At 26.3% G+C, this 18,656-nt stretch overlaps 3 protein-coding genes across 7 annotated transcripts in view; 1 reads left to right on the plus strand and 2 right to left on the minus strand.

The window, feature by feature from the left end:
- Nucleotides 1-14,617, plus strand: part of LOC127280075 (neural-cadherin) — a 141,695-nt gene extending 127,078 nt beyond the window's left edge. For all 4 annotated transcript variants that reach the window (XM_051302842.1, XM_051302838.1, XM_051302839.1 and 1 more), the window contains 23 exons: nt 399-542; nt 1,521-1,636; nt 2,652-2,816; nt 2,910-3,047; nt 4,829-5,015; nt 5,329-5,562; nt 5,704-5,876; nt 5,959-6,108; nt 6,213-6,518; nt 6,593-6,866; nt 6,937-7,145; nt 7,215-7,547; nt 7,630-7,836; nt 7,916-8,187; nt 8,286-8,491; nt 8,561-8,703; nt 8,767-9,378; nt 9,452-9,752; nt 9,820-10,009; nt 10,072-10,313; nt 10,389-10,604; nt 10,676-10,831; nt 10,907-14,617. In XM_051302842.1, the coding sequence (XP_051158799.1) occupies nt 399-542; nt 1,521-1,636; nt 2,652-2,816; nt 2,910-3,047; nt 4,829-5,015; nt 5,329-5,562; nt 5,704-5,876; nt 5,959-6,108; nt 6,213-6,518; nt 6,593-6,866; nt 6,937-7,145; nt 7,215-7,547; nt 7,630-7,836; nt 7,916-8,187; nt 8,286-8,491; nt 8,561-8,703; nt 8,767-9,378; nt 9,452-9,752; nt 9,820-10,009; nt 10,072-10,313; nt 10,389-10,604; nt 10,676-10,831; nt 10,907-11,016 (5,084 nt within the window). In that variant the 3' untranslated portion in view covers nt 11,017-14,617. The remainder of the gene's footprint in view (nt 1-398; nt 543-1,520; nt 1,637-2,651; nt 2,817-2,909; nt 3,048-4,828; nt 5,016-5,328; nt 5,563-5,703; nt 5,877-5,958; nt 6,109-6,212; nt 6,519-6,592; nt 6,867-6,936; nt 7,146-7,214; nt 7,548-7,629; nt 7,837-7,915; nt 8,188-8,285; nt 8,492-8,560; nt 8,704-8,766; nt 9,379-9,451; nt 9,753-9,819; nt 10,010-10,071; nt 10,314-10,388; nt 10,605-10,675; nt 10,832-10,906) is intronic.
- Nucleotides 1-18,656, minus strand: part of LOC127280093 (uncharacterized) — a 178,965-nt gene that overhangs the window by 78,344 nt on the left and 81,965 nt on the right. For both annotated transcript variants that reach the window (XR_007842777.1, XR_007842776.1), the window contains exon 7: nt 17,115-17,208. The gene's annotated coding sequence lies outside the window, so the exon portion shown is untranslated. The remainder of the gene's footprint in view (nt 1-17,114; nt 17,209-18,656) is intronic.
- On the minus strand, nt 17,332-18,586 carry LOC127280096 (uncharacterized). The gene is made up of 4 exons (XM_051302892.1): nt 18,299-18,586; nt 18,118-18,216; nt 17,778-17,923; nt 17,332-17,568 (listed from the first exon to the last, which is right to left on the minus strand). Exons 1-4 carry the CDS (start codon nt 18,530-18,532, stop codon nt 17,406-17,408), a joined length of 642 nt encoding a protein of 213 aa, XP_051158849.1. The 5' UTR covers nt 18,533-18,586; the 3' UTR covers nt 17,332-17,405.

Here is an 18,656-nt window from a genome sequence, read left to right on the forward strand (position 1 = left end):
CTATAAAGAATAAAAAAAATATAAAAAAAAAAAAATTGTATACAATTTGTATAGAGAATAAATTTTCAATACCTTCTTTAAAAATCAAATCCATTTTTAAAGTTAAGAAATAAAAATTTTTATTTTATATTAAAATTCTTTAAATCAAAAATTTCTTATTCTTAAAAATTGTAACTTCATTTCTGTTCCGACCACAGTGATTTTTTTTTTGTCATTTCATTAACTTTTCCTATCGGATTTGAAGCAAAGTCAAAAGTTTTAAATGAAATTCAAGCGAATCGAAGATTAAGGTTTTTTTTTTTTTGCTAAAAAGAACGTGAGGCGACAAGAAGAAAATTTTTCTGACTTGGAAGAGAGCTAAAATCTATTTAATCTGGAAATCCTTTTCTCTGTTGCAGTAACGAAATTCATCCGTATTGGAATTGCTGATAAGAACGACAATCCACCCTATTTCGACAAGGGCCTCTACGAGGCTGAGGTAGACGAAAATGAAGATATTCAGCATACAGTGCTCACTGTTACCGCCAAGGATCACGATGAATGTAAGCTCAAAAAAAAAAAAAAATTTATTCTCAATATTTCCCTCCTTGAAATGAAAATCTAATTATACAAAATTTTCATATTTTTTCTCTCATTTTTTTTTTTCAATATTTTTCTCTTACTTTCCATTTTCTTTTCCTAGTAAACTTTTTTTTTAAACTAAATAATTTATGTTCTATAATTTTACATTTTTATTTAATATTTTATTATTTCATTTATTCATAATATCAGGAAATTTTTTTAATAAAATCTGACATAAAATTCTTTGAAAATTTAAAAAATTTCTATATTAAATTTTTTTTTACATATTAAATTTCTATATTAAATAAAATTTAATTTAATGAAAAATGTTTTTTACAATATAGAACATAATTTTAAATGATAGAAAAGTGATTTGAAAAAAAAATCGTCAAAGTTTAAATATAATTATAATTTAATAACAGTATATTACTCTCATAATATATAGGTAGCTATGATTTTGTATATATTTAAATTTCAAATTTTCCTCTGGATTATTAATTTGAATTGCTGATTGCAGACTTTGCTCTTTCTTAAACTTACTGAAACTTCACAAGTTACCATTGTTTTAATTCTCAAGTCCAGTTATTAAAGGAAAAGACACTTACTGCAAATTTTCTCCATTTTTTTTTTTTTGAAAAATTATTTTATTTCTCATAAAAAAAAAATGAAAAATTATTACTGTTAATTAAAATTTTGCAATTAGTCCAAAAGAATTTATGAATAAATTTACATAAGCGGTAAATAATTATTTCTTAACAAAATAATAAACATTAAATTATAATTAAATTATTAAAATTAAATTGTAATTAAATTGCAATCAAATTGTAATTATCATTAAAATGTATCTCGTAATTAAGCTTCTAATTAAGTTACAATTGTTTTCCTTTTTAAAGAAATTTTTTTCGAAATATGAAAATAGAATTTTTTTTCAAGAATTAATTTTCTTTTTTTTTTTACAGCGTCGCGTATTCGATACGAGATCACAAGCGGTAACATAGGCGGAGCTTTCGCTGTCAAAAATATGACCGGAGCCATTTATGTCGCGGGTGCTTTGGATTATGAGACGAGAAAAAGAGTGAGTATCATTTCTTCACAATCTAATCGTAAAATTTTTCTACTCAGTGTCGACTTGCTGAGAAATGACTTTATTCAGTGCCAACTTTAAAACATTCTTTTTCCATCCTCTTATATTCACTTTAATAACATTATTTAATAGAGTGATCCAGATCCTATTTCTCTACAATAAATGTAATAATATCCATTTAATATCACTTTTTTACTTTTCAAAATGAAAAATTCAAGAAACATTTATTTACAATAAAAAAAATTCCTCCATCTTCCAATATATTTTCAATTTCATTTATATTTATTTCAAATAATTTGATAAACGTTAAAATAATAATATTTTTGTGATTTTTTTTTTCTTTTTTTTTTATTTCTTAGCTTCTTTCAAGCGAGAGTATCTTTACTCAGTGTCAAGTTAAAAAATTCTTCTCACCTTTTTCTTTACTCTCTTCGTTTTAGTTTTACAAACTTCCTCAATGGTGACCCAGATATCCCCTCATCAATATCAAATATCCACCTCATTTCTTTTCATGTAAAATCACAAAATTATTATCTTTATAAAAATGTGGTTCCTTAAACCAAAATACTGTTATCGCGAATTTAAACACAGAAAGAAAAAAGAACTTTTGACATTAATTTCTTATAGTTTTCTTTTGATTTCAAAAAATAAATATTCGAAATAAATTTTTTTTGAAAGGATCTGATAATAAAATTTTAGTAAATAAAAAAAAAAAAGAAAAAGAAAAATAGTTCATGTCCTGCGGTGTCTAAGGGAACTTCTTTGAAAAAGTAACTTAAAAATTCTGTTCCACTCTTTTCTATCAGCTTCCAGGCACAAAAGAAAATTTACTCCCTAAGAATATTTTCCGGCTCCACTTTTCATCAATTTTACACTAGTTCGTAACTTTCATGAAGAAAATTGAAAACCTTTTCTTATAAAACAAAATTCTAAATTTTCCATTAAAATTCGAAATTTAAAATTGCAAATAACAATAAAAATTAATAATAAATTTATCATTTTGCAGTACGAGTTAAAATTAACAGCCTCGGATAATTTAAAGGAAAATTATACAACTGTCGTTATTCATGTAAAAGATGTAAATGACAATCCACCAATATTTGAACGTCCCACATATAGAACTCAAATCACAGAAGAGGATGACAGAAATTTGCCAAAGCGTGTTCTCCAGGTACTTGATATAACCATTGTTTCTGTTTCACACTGAAAAGTTTCTCTCTATAACGAAAATAACAATCGTATCGTTCTCATTTTCATTTTCCAGGTCACTGCAACCGATGGCGATAAAGACAGACCTCAGAACATTGTCTACTTTCTGACTGGTCAGGGTATCGATCCGGACAATCCAGCCAATAGCAAATTCGATATCAATCGTACGACTGGCGAAATTTTTGTTCTCAAGGTATCATAATTTTTCACAAAATTTTCAGAAAATTTTCTATTTTTCTCTTACAGCCAAGTCAATAAATTTCACCAAACCTATTTTTAGAAAAATTTCATCTTAATTTTTTCATATATTCAATTTTAATAATTATTTAATAAAATTTATTATCTTGGAATTAGAATTTAAAAAATTAATTGCACAAAAAAAAAGTTTAATTTAACAGCAGGAAATATTAATTTAAAAAGCAAAGAAATATAATTAAAAAAAAAATTTTAATAACAAAAATAAATTTTACTGATATAAAAAATGATTACTAAGTATCTACATTTGAATTAGTGAGAATTGATTACTAATTCAAATTAGTAGAAATTTTCACTAATTTTTAGTAAAATATTACTATATTATTTAGTAATATTTCTTTACTAATTTTAGTGGCAGATAACTATTACCAAACATTTTAACTGATTTTTAGTAAAATATTACTATAATATTACTACAATTAAATTTAGTATTAAAAATTAGTGGAATTTTTCATTAATTTTTAGTAAAATATTACTATAATATTACTAAAATTTGATATAGTATTAAAAATTAGCAGAAATTTTCACTAATTGTTAGTAAAATATTACTATATTATTTAGTAATATTTTTTTTACCAAGTTTACTGATATATGACAAAAAATTAGTAGAAATTTTAACTAATTTTTATTAAAATATTAGTACAATTTAATTTAGTACTAAAAATTAGTGGAGTTATTAATTAATTTTTTAGGAAAATATTTCTATTATATTTAGTAACATTTTTTTTTACTAAATTTAGTAAAAAATTAACAGAAATTTTAACAAATTTATTGTAAAATATTACTATTTAATTTAGAAATATTACTAATTGATGTAGTAATATTTTTTTACTAAAATTTAAGTAAAAATAATTAAAAATTGGTTGAAATTTTTTATTATTTTTTAGTAAAATATGACTATAGTATTTAGTAATATTTCTTTACTAATTTTAGTGGCAGATAACTATTACCAAACATTTTAACTGATTTTTAGTAAAATATTACTATAATATTACTACAATTAAATTTAGTATTAAAAATTAGTGGAATTTTTCACTAATTTTTAGTAAAATATTACTGTAATTTTACTACAATTTGATATAGTATTAAAAATTAGCAGAAATTTTCACTAATTGTTAGTAAAATATTACTATATTATTTAGTATTAAAAATTAGTGGAATTTTTCATTAATTTTTAGTAAAATATTACTATAATTTTACTACAATTTGATATAGTATTAAAAAATAGCAGAAATTTTCACTAATTGTTAGTAAAATATTACTATATTATTTAGTAATATTTTTTTTTACCAAGTTTACTGATAGATGACAAAAAATTAGTAGAAATTTTAACTAATTTTTATTAAAATATTAGTACAATTTAATTTAGTACTAAAAATTACTGGAGTTATTAATTAATTTTTTAGGAAAACATTTCTATTATATTTAATAACATTTTTTTTACTAAAATTTAAGCAAAAATAATTAAAAATTGGTTGAAATTTTTTATTATTTTTTTGGTAAAATATTACTATTTAATTTAGTAAATTTTTTTTACTATACCTTTTAGTGAAAACTAACTAAAAATTAGTAGAAATTTTCACTAATTCAAATTTACAGATTAGGAATTATAAAATTGTTCTAAAAATAGTTAAATATATATATATATTTTTGTTTTTTGAAAAAAATTACATAGCGGTAAATTTTTTTTTTCTAATTTTAAAAACAAAATTTATTTAGCCTTTGGACAGAGATCAACCTAACGGAAGACCACAATGGAGGTTCACTGTTTTTGCTCAAGACGAAGGTGGAGAAGGTCTCGTAGGTTATGCCGACGTTCAAGTAAATCTAAAAGACATCAATGATAATGCTCCCACATTCCCTCAGGGTGTTTATTTTGGCAATGTCACAGAAAATGGCACAGCAGGTTTGTTTTAAATTCAAAAATTTTTCAACATCAAGAAAATAAAATTTTTAAAAATTTTAATTAAAAATATAAATAGAATTGTAAAATGAATGTAATTTTGAAGTTGATTGAAGTCATAATAAAATCATCATCATCATCAATTCCAATTAAAATAGCTCGACGGAAATTTCGAAACGGAATTAATTGGATCAAATAGTTCCAATGTATATATATATATATAGGATTTAATTACAATATTCTATATATATATGTGAATTTCGATGAAAACCGGAAATTGTCATTTAATTATTTTTCATTATATCTATATTAACAGGAATGGTAGTAATGACCATGACAGCAGTGGATTATGACGATCCATTTGAAGGTACCAATGCAAAACTAATGTACTCCATCGAGAAGAACGTAATTGAGGAAGAAACTGGTTCTCCGATTTTCGAAATTGAACAGGAAACTGGAGTAATTAAAACTGCCGTTTGCTGTTTAGATCGTGAACGAACTCCTGATTATTCGATACAAGTGGTTGCAATGGATGGCGGGGGATTAAAGGGTAAAATCATTAATTTTTCATATTTCTTTTTAGCTCAAAAATTATTTAAACCAAAAAGAAATAAAATAAATTGTCAGAAAGAATTTCAATGACAGTAGAAAAAAAAAAAAAAGTAACAAATGAAAATTTTCCTTCTCTCAGGTACTGGGACGGCGTCGATAAGAGTGAAAGATATAAACGACATGCCGCCCCAATTCACAAAAGAAGAATGGTTCACAGAAGTGGATGAAACTGATGGTCCCGATTTGCCAGATGTACCAATTCTAACAGTTACTGTACACGATGAAGATGAAACCAATAAATTCCAATACAAGGTATGAAAATTTTTTGAAAAATTCATTCAATATTTTTTTTTTGGCTTATTTTGAATACAATTTGGAACAATAAATTTTCCAGGTAATTGAAAACAGTGGCTATGGAGCTGATAAATTTACAATGGTACGAAATAACGATGGCACTGGATCATTGAAGATTGTTCAACAACTCGACTATGAGGATACATTGCAAAGCAATGGTTTCCGATTTAGAATCCAGGTTAATGATAAGGTAAAATGAGAATACAATTCATACTCGAATCTAATTATTTATATTTAAAAAAAAGTAATAGCGATTAAAAATAATTGAAAATAATTAAAAATAATTAAATACAGGGAGAGGATAATGACAACGACAAATATCATGTCGCTTACTCATGGGTGGTTGTTAAATTACGCGATATCAATGACAATAAACCTCAATTTGATAAGGCGAATATTGAAACAACAGTTGCCGAAAATGCAGTTGTTGGAAATCATCTCGAGACATTTAAGGCAATTGATCCTGATCAGGGGGGAAAGAGCAAAGTCTCCTATTCAATTGATCGTAGTTCCGATCGAAAGAGACAATTCCATATCAATGACAATGGAACTGTATCAATACAACGTAGTCTCGATCGTGAGGAAACTCCCCGACATCAGGTGAGTAGAAAAACAAAATTTCAATACAGAATTTCAAATTTTAACAAAAAAAAAATTTTTTGCTTCCATTTTAGGTGAAAATCCTAGCAATTGATGATGGTATACCGCCAAAGACTGCAACAGCAACACTGACAGTAATTGTCCAAGATATCAATGACAATCCCCCAACTTTTTTGAAAGACTATCGACCAGTTCTTCCAGAGTATACACTACCGAAAAGAGTTGTTGAAATTCTAGCAACTGACGATGATGACAGATCAAAGAGTAATGGTCCACCATTCACTTTTAAATTGGATCCAGCGGCTGATGATATTATTCGAGCAAGCTTTAAAGTCGAGAGCGATAACAGTAAACAAATTTTTGATATTTAAAATTCTAATTTTCATTCAAGAAATCTAATTTTTAAAAAACTTTTCAGAGGGTGCAAACGGAGACGGAATGGCAATTGTCTCATCATTAAGATCATTTGACAGAGAACAACAAAAGGAATATTTAATTCCAATAATAATCAGAGATTCTGGAGATCCTACAATGTCCGGTACAAGTACATTAACAGTTATCATTGGCGATATCAATGACAATAAAATGCAGCCCGGCTCAAAAGACATTTTTGTATATAATTATGCAGTAAGTTTCAAAAATTCAAAATTAATTTTAATTCAAATTGATTTTACCAAAACAAATATATTTTAATAGGGACAATCGCCAGACACGGAAATTGGTAGAGTTTATGTTTACGATTTAGACGATTGGGATTTGCCTGATAAGAAATTCTATTGGGAAAATTTGGAACATGCTCAATTTAAACTCGATGAAAATACAGGAATGATATCGATGAGAGCGGGCACTCTCGATGGAAGATATAATTTACGTTTCAAGGTCTATGATAGAACACATACACAAACTGATGTACCTGCAAATGTAACAGTGACTGTTAAAACAATTCCACATGAGGCTGTATTAAATTCAGGTTCAATGCGTGTATCAGGAATTACTGATGAGGATTTTATACGCGTTTGGGACTATAAGGTAAAATTGGGAAGCAAAAAAATAAAAAATAAAGAAGCAGTAAAAAAAAAGAAAATTACATGTTTTTATTTTCCTCTTTCAGACTCAAACACTATCTAGAAGTAAAGCTGATCTATTTAAAGATAAACTCGCCAATTTGCTGAAAATAGATAAGGAAAAAGTTGATGTGTTCAGTGTGCAACTGAGAAGAAAACATCCTCCTTTAACGGATATCAGATTTGCTGCTCATGGTTCGTCGTATTATAAACCCGTTAGACTGAATGGAATTGTTCTGATGCATCGAGAAGAGGTAAAAAAAAATCGAATTAACAAGAACCTTTCAAAAATTGGTTCTAAAATTAATTTTCAAATTGTTTCTAAATTTTTAGATTGAACGAGACGTTGGTATTAATATAACAATGGTTGGTATTGATGAATGCCTCTATGAAAACGAAATGTGCGAAGGCAGTTGTACAAGTACTTTGGATATTAGTAATTTACCGTACATGGTGAATGCTAATAAAACCGCTCTCGTTGGAGTTCGAGTTGATGTGATAGCTGAATGTACATGTGGTGCGAGAAACTTTAGCAAAAGTGAATCCTGCAGAACAAGTCCTTGTTATAATGGGGGTCGTTGCGTTGAAGGTCGTTTTGGTTTATCGTAAGTAAAATACAATTCTTTAGCCTTCTAAATTAGATTTTTTTTAGCTTTTTTAATTTTCTTCCTTGGGCAAAAAAAGTAATGAGTTTTTTTTTTAGATGTCAATGTCCAGCGGGATATAATGGACCAAGATGTCAACAAACAGCGAGAAGTTTTAAAGGAAATGGTTGGGCATGGTATCCTCCTTTGGAGATGTGTGACAACAGTCATCTTAGCTTTGAATTCATCACAAGAAAACCAGATGGATTGTTACTTTACAATGGACCTATTGTACCTCCAGAGACTGATGAGTCTCTCATTTCCGGTATTAGTGAAATTCATTTCTTTTAAAAACTCTAAGATGACCAATTTTCTCTAAATTCTTTACTTTCAGATTTTATATCAGTGGAACTTCATAAAGGAATACCGAGAATGTTAATTGATTTTGGATCCGGAACATTGGAGCTAAGGATAAAGACCAAAAGATCTTTAGATGATGGAGAATGGCACAGAATCGATATATTTTGGAATACAGAGGTAAAAATACAATAGTTTACTTTTGTCTTTTATTGATTTTATCAAAAATATCTTTTCTTTCAGACTGTAAAAATGGTAGTTGATTTTTGTAAATCGGCAGAAATATCCGAATTGGAGGACGGAAGTCCACCGGAATTTAATGACACAAGTTGCCAAGCAACGGGTACAGTGCCACCGTTCAACGAATATCTAAATGTCAATTCACCGTTACAACTCGGTGGTCTTTATTATGAAACATTTGATCCCGATCAATTCAAATGGAAGCATATTTGGGCGGGAACGAATTTCGATGGTTGTATTAAAAATTTATTTCACAATAGTAAACTTTATGATCTTGCACATCCGGGATTATCGAGAAACAGTGAAGCCGGTTGTCCGCAAACTGATGAAATTTGCCACAATCAAGAATCAACTTTCCGTTGTTGGGAGCATGGAACTTGCGTTGGAAGTTTCACGGAAGCAAGATGCCAATGTAATCCAGGATGGACTGGTCCTGGTTGTATGACACCGACAATTCCAACGACCTTTAAACCTCAAAGTTATGTGAAATATGCACTTTCCTTTGAACCTGATAGATTCTCAACTCAAATGCAATTGAAATTCCGTACGAGGGAGGAACATGGAGAACTTTTTAGGGTTAGCGATCAACATAATAGGGAATACGCCATTCTGGAGGTTTGTTTCATTGGTTTACTTTTCTCTATCATTGAATATTATTTAATAATTAAAAATGATTTTTCTTTGATAGATCAAGGACAGTAGATTGCACTTTAGATACAATTTGAATAGTCTGCGAACGGAGGAACGGGACATTTGGTTGACGGCAATATCTGTTAATGATGGTCAATGGCATACTGTTCGAGTATCGCGGTACGGATCGGCAGCAACATTAGAGCTTGACGGAGGTGAAGGTCGTAGGTTTAATGAGACATTCTCCTTCGAGGGACATCAGTGGCTCCTTGTTGACAAGCAAGAAGGTGTCTTTGCAGGTGGTAAAGCCGAATACACCGGTGTCAGGACCTTCGAGGTTTATGCTGATTATCAAAAAGGTAAATTCTAGCTAAAGATTACTTAATTCTAATTAAATTAATGCTAATTAAATTAAATCTACTTTAGGTTGTTTGGATGACATAAGATTGGAGGGAAAGCATCTTCCATTGCCACCGGCAATGAATGGAACTCAATGGGGACAGGCGACAATGGCAAGAAATCTTGATAGGCATTGTCCTTCCAATAAACCCTGCGCCAATGTCATTTGTCCTGATCCTTTCGAGTGCATTGATCTTTGGAATGAATACGATTGCACGTAAGTTGTAAAAAGAAATCTAATGATAAAAGAGTTATTCTAAAAACGAGAATTTACCTCAGGTGTGGAGAAGGAAGAATACCATCACCGGATAATAAGGGTTGTATGGACAAGAACGAGTGCATCGATTATCCATGTCTAAATGGAGGACGATGCATCAATCAAGATCCAAGATTCAGATACAGGTGCATCTGTCCCGCGGGATTCTGGGGCGAAAATTGTGAACTAGTTCAAGAGGGACAGACATTAAAATTGGGAATGGGAGCACTTGCCGCTATTTTAGTTTGTCTCTTAATGATTCTTGGTGAGAAATTAAAAATGAATTTTCAATCTATGAATTTAATAAAAAGGATATAATAAACGAATTTTAATAATTCAGTTCTAGTATTGGTCTTCGTTGTCTACAACAGAAGAAGGGAGTCTCTTATTAAATATCCAGGTCCAGATGACGATGTGAGGGAGAATATAATAAATTATGACGACGAAGGAGGTGGAGAGGACGATATGACTGCCTTTGACATCACTCCTTTACAAATACCAATTGGTGGACCGATTCCGGAAATGGGTGGAAAATTGCCACCTTGCAAAATAGCATGTACGTTTTCTACCTATTCTATTTTTACTATCTATAAGGGGAGATTTTTTCAAGAATGATTATTTTTACAGACCCCTTGGGACCAGAACCAAATGTGGGTATTTTTATCGAGGATCATAAGAAGAGGGCTGACAGCGATCCAAATGCTCCTCCTTTTGATGATCTTAGAAATTACGCTTACGAAGGAGGCGGAAGTACCGCTGGTTCTCTTTCGTCACTAGCTTCCGGTAATTAGAATTCCAAAAAGAAAATAATATTAAAAAAAAAAAGGAAATTTTACATTTTTTTTTCTCTTTCCAAAGGCACAGATGACGAGCAACACGAATACGAATATTTGGGTGCTTGGGGTCCCAGATTTGATAAATTGGCCGATATGTACGGTCCAGTTGAAGAAAGCGAAGAGGAGGAATAAATTCATCAAAGAAGAAAAAGAAAACAAAAAGTGAATACAGTTTTGTGCTCTATGGAAAAAAAAAATCCTTAAGGACGTTCATAAAAGAACGCCAAAAAAAAAAGCTCATCGAGAATTAAAGTGTTAGGTACGAGTTTATTTCAAGATCTCGTGAACTCTAATTAATCGAGATAAATTTCCACAAACTCGTGTAAGAAAAAAGCGACTTCAAAATCGAATGACATCGATCTTTATTAACGTTTTAAAAATTAAAATTCCCATAATGTCGCGTAATTAATATACAAAAAAAATATTGACTAGATTTTCCACATACACACACAGAGTAAATCAATCTAGTCAATCATGAGTGAAAAATATTGCCAAAAAAAAAAAAAAACACAAAAGAAAGCGAAACAAGAAATATCCGGCAAAAATTTATCTTCCACACTTGAAAGAGATTAAAATTGTTACAAATCTCCTACGGATGCTGAAGAATAGATTTTCACTGTTAAACTCGGTTTTTGTAGATATACTAAAAAAAAAAATAGTTTCGCTTTCAATTAAAAAATAATGAAGATTTAAACATAACTCTTCAATGTATAATGTAAATCTTTAACACATGAAGATTGAAATATCTTTAATATGAAGATTAGGAAAAATATCTTTAATATAAAAAAAAATATCTTCAATTTTAAATATTTAAAAAACGAAGAAATAAAAACGAAGATTACAAAAAAAATGAAGATAAAGAAAAATTTTCAATTTCAATAATAGAATTTTCAAAATTGAAAATTTTTCTTAAATTAAGAATTTTTAAGCGAGAAAAAAAGAATAAAATCTTCAACTTGTTTTGAAGATATAAAGGAAATAATATTCCTGAATTTTTAGATTTATCTTCGGAGAATTGCAATATTTTTCACACAAAAGAATAAAAGGTGACGAACTCAGAAAAACACATTGAAATAAATTAGAATGATACACGAACTCCATACACTTAATCATAATATACATATTAATCATAAACACGCATTCATTCATAAAACACTATCGCACACATTCATAATTGTCGAAAGGAAAGTATAATAATTCACATTAGAAACAAAAACGATCACGAATGATCGTCCTGGAGGGAATAAATTATTTATTAAAAAATAAAAGAAAAAGAACGAAAGACACCGGAAAATAAGGATCCCCGAACCTTTTTCAACCGGCGCGCAAATCGACATTGCAGATAATTTTCAACTCATTAATTAAAAAAAAAAAATATAATCTAAAGGAAAACAAAACAAAAAAAAAACAAAAAAAAAAACAAAAAAAGATTCATATTTGTATAGTTCGTTAACACGTATACGTAGTCATCCCTCGCAATGTGTACGTAACGTGAGGTTTTTTGCTATTATTTTTTTATTTATTAAAACTTGAAAAAAAAAAAAGAAAAAAAATTACATGTAGTATATCCGGACCATTAAGAAACGAACGTTGCGATCGTTTTATCCATAGACTATTTTACCATTTAAGACAAATTATTATTAATTATTAATGAATTATAAAATTATTATTAAACGACCCTCGTCGTTCTTCAACTCTTATCAAATCTGATCGTGCCACAAAAAAAAAAAAAAAAAACAAACAAAAAGATCTCACAAAGTTGACGAATTTCGAGTCTTTTTATACCCTTCCCCCCCCTCAAACTTCGGACCCCCAAAAATACTTTTTCATTACTTTTATATATATATAAAAAAAGCGATATTTGTAAAACAGTTTCTTACACACAGTCAGTTTTTTAAATCAGTCATTTTTCAAATAAATATTCTCTCCTCACGACTGAAATTCCGATTGTCATTATTTTTTTTTTTTTTTATTTTTAATGACAAACGAAAAATATATCAATTTTATTATATATTATATACATACATATATACTCGTTTTATATGCATTTTTTATTCTAACGAATGTTTCATTCTTTTCGATCGACATCGAATATAATCTGAGAATTTGAGATTTTTTCGAATTTCAAAATTGTATGGAATTTTGGTGAACATTAATATTTTATTTCTCATAATAATAATAAAAATTATTATTATTATTAAATAATAAAAATTATTATATTATTATTATTTAATAATAAAAATAATAACAAAAATTATTGTTAATGAAAAAACTTTTTTTTTAATTACTTTTCAGATTGAGAAAAGAGTATTTAAAAATTCCATAAAATTTCGATTTCTTTTTTCCAACGAAAATTTCTTAAAAATTCTTTTTTCCGAAACATCTGTTAAATCATAGAGAAAAAAAAAAACGAAATTTATGACTGAATATAATTCTACGTGACTGTGTTAAATTACGTTCGATTTTACAGTTTTCCTCGCGTCGTATTTGAATCTTTAAGAAAAAAAAAAAAAGAAAAAAAAACAACTATTATAGGTACTGTTTTTTCCACTCGAATCGACTGATTTGTAAAATTCTCAACGGGATATTAATAGTCAATTTACCTGTTAGGTCACTTATCCATTAAGGGGTACGTAAAAAATAAGTACTGTACGAAAACTATGTAATTAACGTGTATGACACAATTTTTTTTTTTTTTTTTTTTTTTTTTTTGTCAATTGACAGAAAAAAAAGGAAAATTCATACACAATCAAGTAATTGTATAATTGTCCTAATTATCATCGTAATTACGTATCGTTTTGCGATTTGTGATATTAAGTTTCATATATAAAATGCTCGCGCTCGTCCCAAGGGTTTCACTAGTCTATTTTTTAGTCTAAGTTTAGAAATATATAAATAAATAAAAGTAGACTTTAATAGATTCCTCTTTTCCAGGGTGTCGATACGATCTAATTTCCATTGTTCTTTCTTTTTAATTATTAATTTTTAAACAAAAAATTCATTTATTTAATTTTAAAAAAATCTTTCTATTTATTTAGAAATCATATTCTGAGAAATTTTTTTAGAATAATTAATATAGTAATTTAAATTTTTTCCCAAATTTTCCTTTGTAAATATAATAGAAACTTTATAAATATTAATTTTTAAATTAACTGAAAACTAATTTTTTTCTGTAAAATATGTATATTTATTTTTTTTTTTAATTTATTTTAAGGGAGAAAAAAGTAATAAAAATTTTTATTTCTTTTTATCTCGTTCTACTTAAGATGCAATTTTGCAAAATAAAAAAATCATTCCCAAGTTCAATCGATACCCTGATTTTTTATGATAAATTTAAATTATTTAATGTAGGGCTTTTATTTCTTTCCTGTTTCTATTTTTTTTATATTTCTTTTTTATATTTTTTTTTTTTATAATTCTCTTTTTTAGTAAAAATATTTTTTATGTATAATTTCAAAAATATCAAATTATTTGTTTTTTGGCTTATTGTAATTTTTTTTTCTATCCCCCTCCCCCATCCCCCCAATCGATTGTAGTATAAACAGTATTTCCACAGACTGGCATTAGGAAACGAGAGTTTATCGTTAAATCTGAGTTGCGTCGGTGCGTGTGTGCAGTGGCATGAAAGAAAAAATGATGAATTATAGTTAGGACTCAGCCGTTATGTATGTAAATTAACGAATAATTAAAAAAAAAAAATTAATTCTCCGCGATTGCTCGACTCAGGCACCTCGCAAATAAATAAAGAGTATACACGCGAATTTCACATTCGAAATGTCCAATCATATAATATGTAAATATCAAAAGCGAGGGCACCAATGATAATCAGAAAAAAAAAATGATTTTATACACAGAAAAAGATTTTCTCAATTAAACAATCACATTTATTTTATAATAATAACTTTTAGAAAAAAAAAATTATTTATTCAATGAAATAGTTAAAAATGTTTTTTTTTCTAAATTTAAAAAAAAAACAGATCTTATTTTCATAAACAATGGTAAAACAAAATCTTTTTCTTTGTATTGCATCGTAACACTGATCTCTTCCACAATTTTCTGTCTCTAAATCAAAATTAATTTTTTTACAAATAAGTTCATCAAAGTTCAGAAAAAAAATTTACTCATTAATCGTAATCTTTAAAATATATAAAAAAAAAAAAAAAAAACGCTCAAAGAATTTTTATTTCACGATTTAGGGACAAAAGTGCAATACAGCCTCGCAATATTAAATTCGCGATAACTCAGGGTTATATATGACAAAGTGCAAATGTTATTTTAATTTTTTTTTTTTATTAAACAATTTTTGCAGGACTATTTTTTGAGTAATTAAAAAAAAAATCAATTTAATTGTCCAATTGCACAAAAATACACAATATCGAAATAACACTTTGAGTCAATTTGAAAATAATTTTATAAATTTTTTTTTTTTACTAAGATAGTATTTTACTATTTAAATATGTCTCTATTGACAGCTTTTTTTTATTTACTTTTACATGATAATTATTTAATGAATCTTATTTAATGTTTATTTTACATAATACTTTAAAAAATAATTTAAATATTATATTAAACAATTTAATCATATATAATAATATAATAATATATAATATAATAAACAATTATAAATGATATAAATATAATTACAATATAATTGTATTATATTAAATATTATAATATATCAGACTGTTTATAATAATAAAAAGAAAAATAATAATAATGATAATACAAATGGATCTTAAATGCGATTCATTCAATAATTTATTTTAAAATATATTTTATTCGCTGTGGTGTCTTTGCTCGTGAATAACAAAACAGTTCAATTGCCATTAGAATGTCAATAAAAAAAAAAATATATAAATCTACTTTAATTATTCTCTAAATCTGATTAACACTGGCGCAAAATAGCAAAATTAATAATTTTCATCTAATGAATTTTATATTTATTTTCTTAGTAAATTATTTATTTAAATATTTTATTTATTAAATTATTTCAATCTCCTAGTAAGTTGATTATTTAAATTTTCAATGACTCAATAATTAAATCTTTAATTTATATTTGTAATAAAATATTAAATTAGTGCTATAATGCCAAATTAGAAAATTACTAATTAATAAATAAAAAGTATAAAATATATATGTATATTATCAAATTGGAAAAAACTATAAATAAATTTAGAAAAATTATTAAATTGTCAAACAATCAAAATTATTAACTATTTAAATATATTATTATTAGTCAAACTTATTGAAATGCTAAATTATATTATATAGAAAATTAAAAAATTAAAAATGATAGAATAAAATTTAAATAATTTCATTATCAAAATATGTAATTATTAATTTATTATTTATATTAAAGAAAATTTTTTTTATTTAAAAAAATTTATTAAAAAAAAACTATCTGCTATTTCGTCAATAAAATTCAGATTTAGAGATTGTGTTATAATAATTAACAAGCAGTTTATAGTAGAAATCATGATGGTTAAAATCATCGTTAGAGAACAAAGAATTTGTTAATTGCTCATAGAATTAACGAAGTTAAATTTTTCAGATCGTGATAGAATTTACGTAGTTTTTTAAGGAAAATTTTTGAATAAATAAGGGAACGTACGTTATAAACGAGCACGCTCACCAGCTACATATCCCTCAAGTTCTCTATACACACACATGCACTGCCTAACTAAAAAAAAAAAAAATTAAAAAAAATAAAAAAAAATAACGTTCAAAAAAAAAAAAAAAAAAAAGAGGTGCCAATCGGGTCGAGTGAATTAATTAAACAGGTGTAGTAAGTAGGATGTAAAGCCGATGTTTTACCAATAGCAGTCGTTAAAAAACTGTAATATATAAATATATGAAAAAAAAATATAAATATATATATGTATAATGTATATGTGAGCTGCCACTGAACACATCTCATTAGTACAATTACCATACGATATAATCTATACGTACAATATAATCGACACACATGTATTATTAATTGATATATTATTAATAATTGATTATATGAAACATCATTGCCACTACATTATGAATACCATTTGTACTTTAACATTTCAGTTCCGAAAGAAAATAAATGCCTTCTTTTTAATATAAAAAAAAGAACAATGTACAATTATTATACATTACCCCACTCTCAAAAATGTTTGTTTTTCGAAATTAATTAAATTAAATTATTAATTAATTTAAAAAAAAAAAATTTTTAATTTACAAAATAGAATAACACTCACCGATCACGAATTTCCAATTACAAATGATAACAGGATACAATCTGGAACATCAGCATCCTTCCGATCCTTATTTTTCTCTCTGTGTCCATTTACCCTGAAAAAATTAATTATATTTATTATTTTATTATTTTTATTATTACTATTATTATTATTATTATTATTATTATTATTATTATTATTATTATTTTCTTGTCTCAATTTTAATAAAAAGCGACTGTAAGTTTAAAATTTATTATTTTTTTTTCAAATTCTTTTATACATTGATGTTTATAAAAAAATTTTCTTAACAAATTAATGACATTCGGTAAAACTTGTTCGCGATTCTCTGCTTTTTCTTCGTCTTCGATTTTTAATTTGTTGTTTCTCACTATGTTTTATTGAAGGAAATTCTTTTATTATTCGATTCCAAATTACAGTCACAAAATGTGTCAAAAAACAAATTACACCTTGTTTTCTGAAATTATTTTTAAACTACATTTTCCATATAGATTAAAAAAAAAAAAATTTTTTTTAAGCATTTAAAATAATCATATATTGTAATCATATAAGTATATTGTTTATATTTTATATTTAAAATTAAATGTAATTAATAAAAAAAAAAAATTGTTAATAATAAATTATCCAAAAAAAAATTATCATTAACAATAAATTATAAACAATTACTTAAGAATTGAAAAATCCAGGGTTCTTGTAACGTGAAGACTGAGATAGAAAAATGTCAAAGCAATAAATAAACATAAAATATCCACAAAATTATTACTTGTATTAATAATTTCGGCCAATTTTAAATATCCTAATTTATGAAACACCTGACAAATTATTTAATTAGTTAAAATTAACCTATATTGAATTATTTTATTATTTAAATTAAACTATAAAATTATTTTATTATTTAAATTAAACTATTAAATTATTTAAATTAAATATAATCAATTAGTAATTAATTAATTACCCAATAAAATAAAATAAAAATTTATTTATAAAAATAAAATAAACAAATTACTTCACACAATTTTTTCGGCAAAGTTTTCATAATAATAACATCAATCGGTATCCAAATACAGGCCAATGAGAATTCCAATAAAAACATCGTTGCTAAAAACTGATTTAATTTACAAAAAAAAAAAATAAATAAATTTAAAATTTGAAAAAACCTACTAAAATTTAAAGATTTTTTTATTTACCTCATAAAGGGACAATAAAGCAATTTGGGGCTTTCGAAAAGTATTTGGAAAAAGATTTATTTTCAAAATGATGACATAAATTGCAGATGCAAATAAAACTGAGGTTAATGTTTGTCCATAAAGAAGTGGTTTACCATTCAAATCCTTCATGGCATTTGTGAAACATGTTTGAAAAACGGAAATTCCAAGGACATGTAATAAAAAAGCCCAAAATGTATTCAAAAATTTTGCCATTTCATAAATAACCAACGATTTTAAATAAAAAAAAATAATAACTTCTTTTTTGAACAAAAAAAAATGAATTAACTGAAGTTCATCATTAATCGATTCTGAAAAATCGACAAAAACTTCTCAGTGT

This window comes from Leptopilina boulardi, unplaced genomic scaffold, assembly GCF_019393585.1.
Source record: "Leptopilina boulardi isolate dan_hultmark-lab unplaced genomic scaffold, ZJU_Lbou_2.1 LbouV2_229, whole genome shotgun sequence".
Lineage (NCBI taxonomy): Eukaryota > Metazoa > Arthropoda > Insecta > Hymenoptera > Figitidae > Leptopilina > Leptopilina boulardi.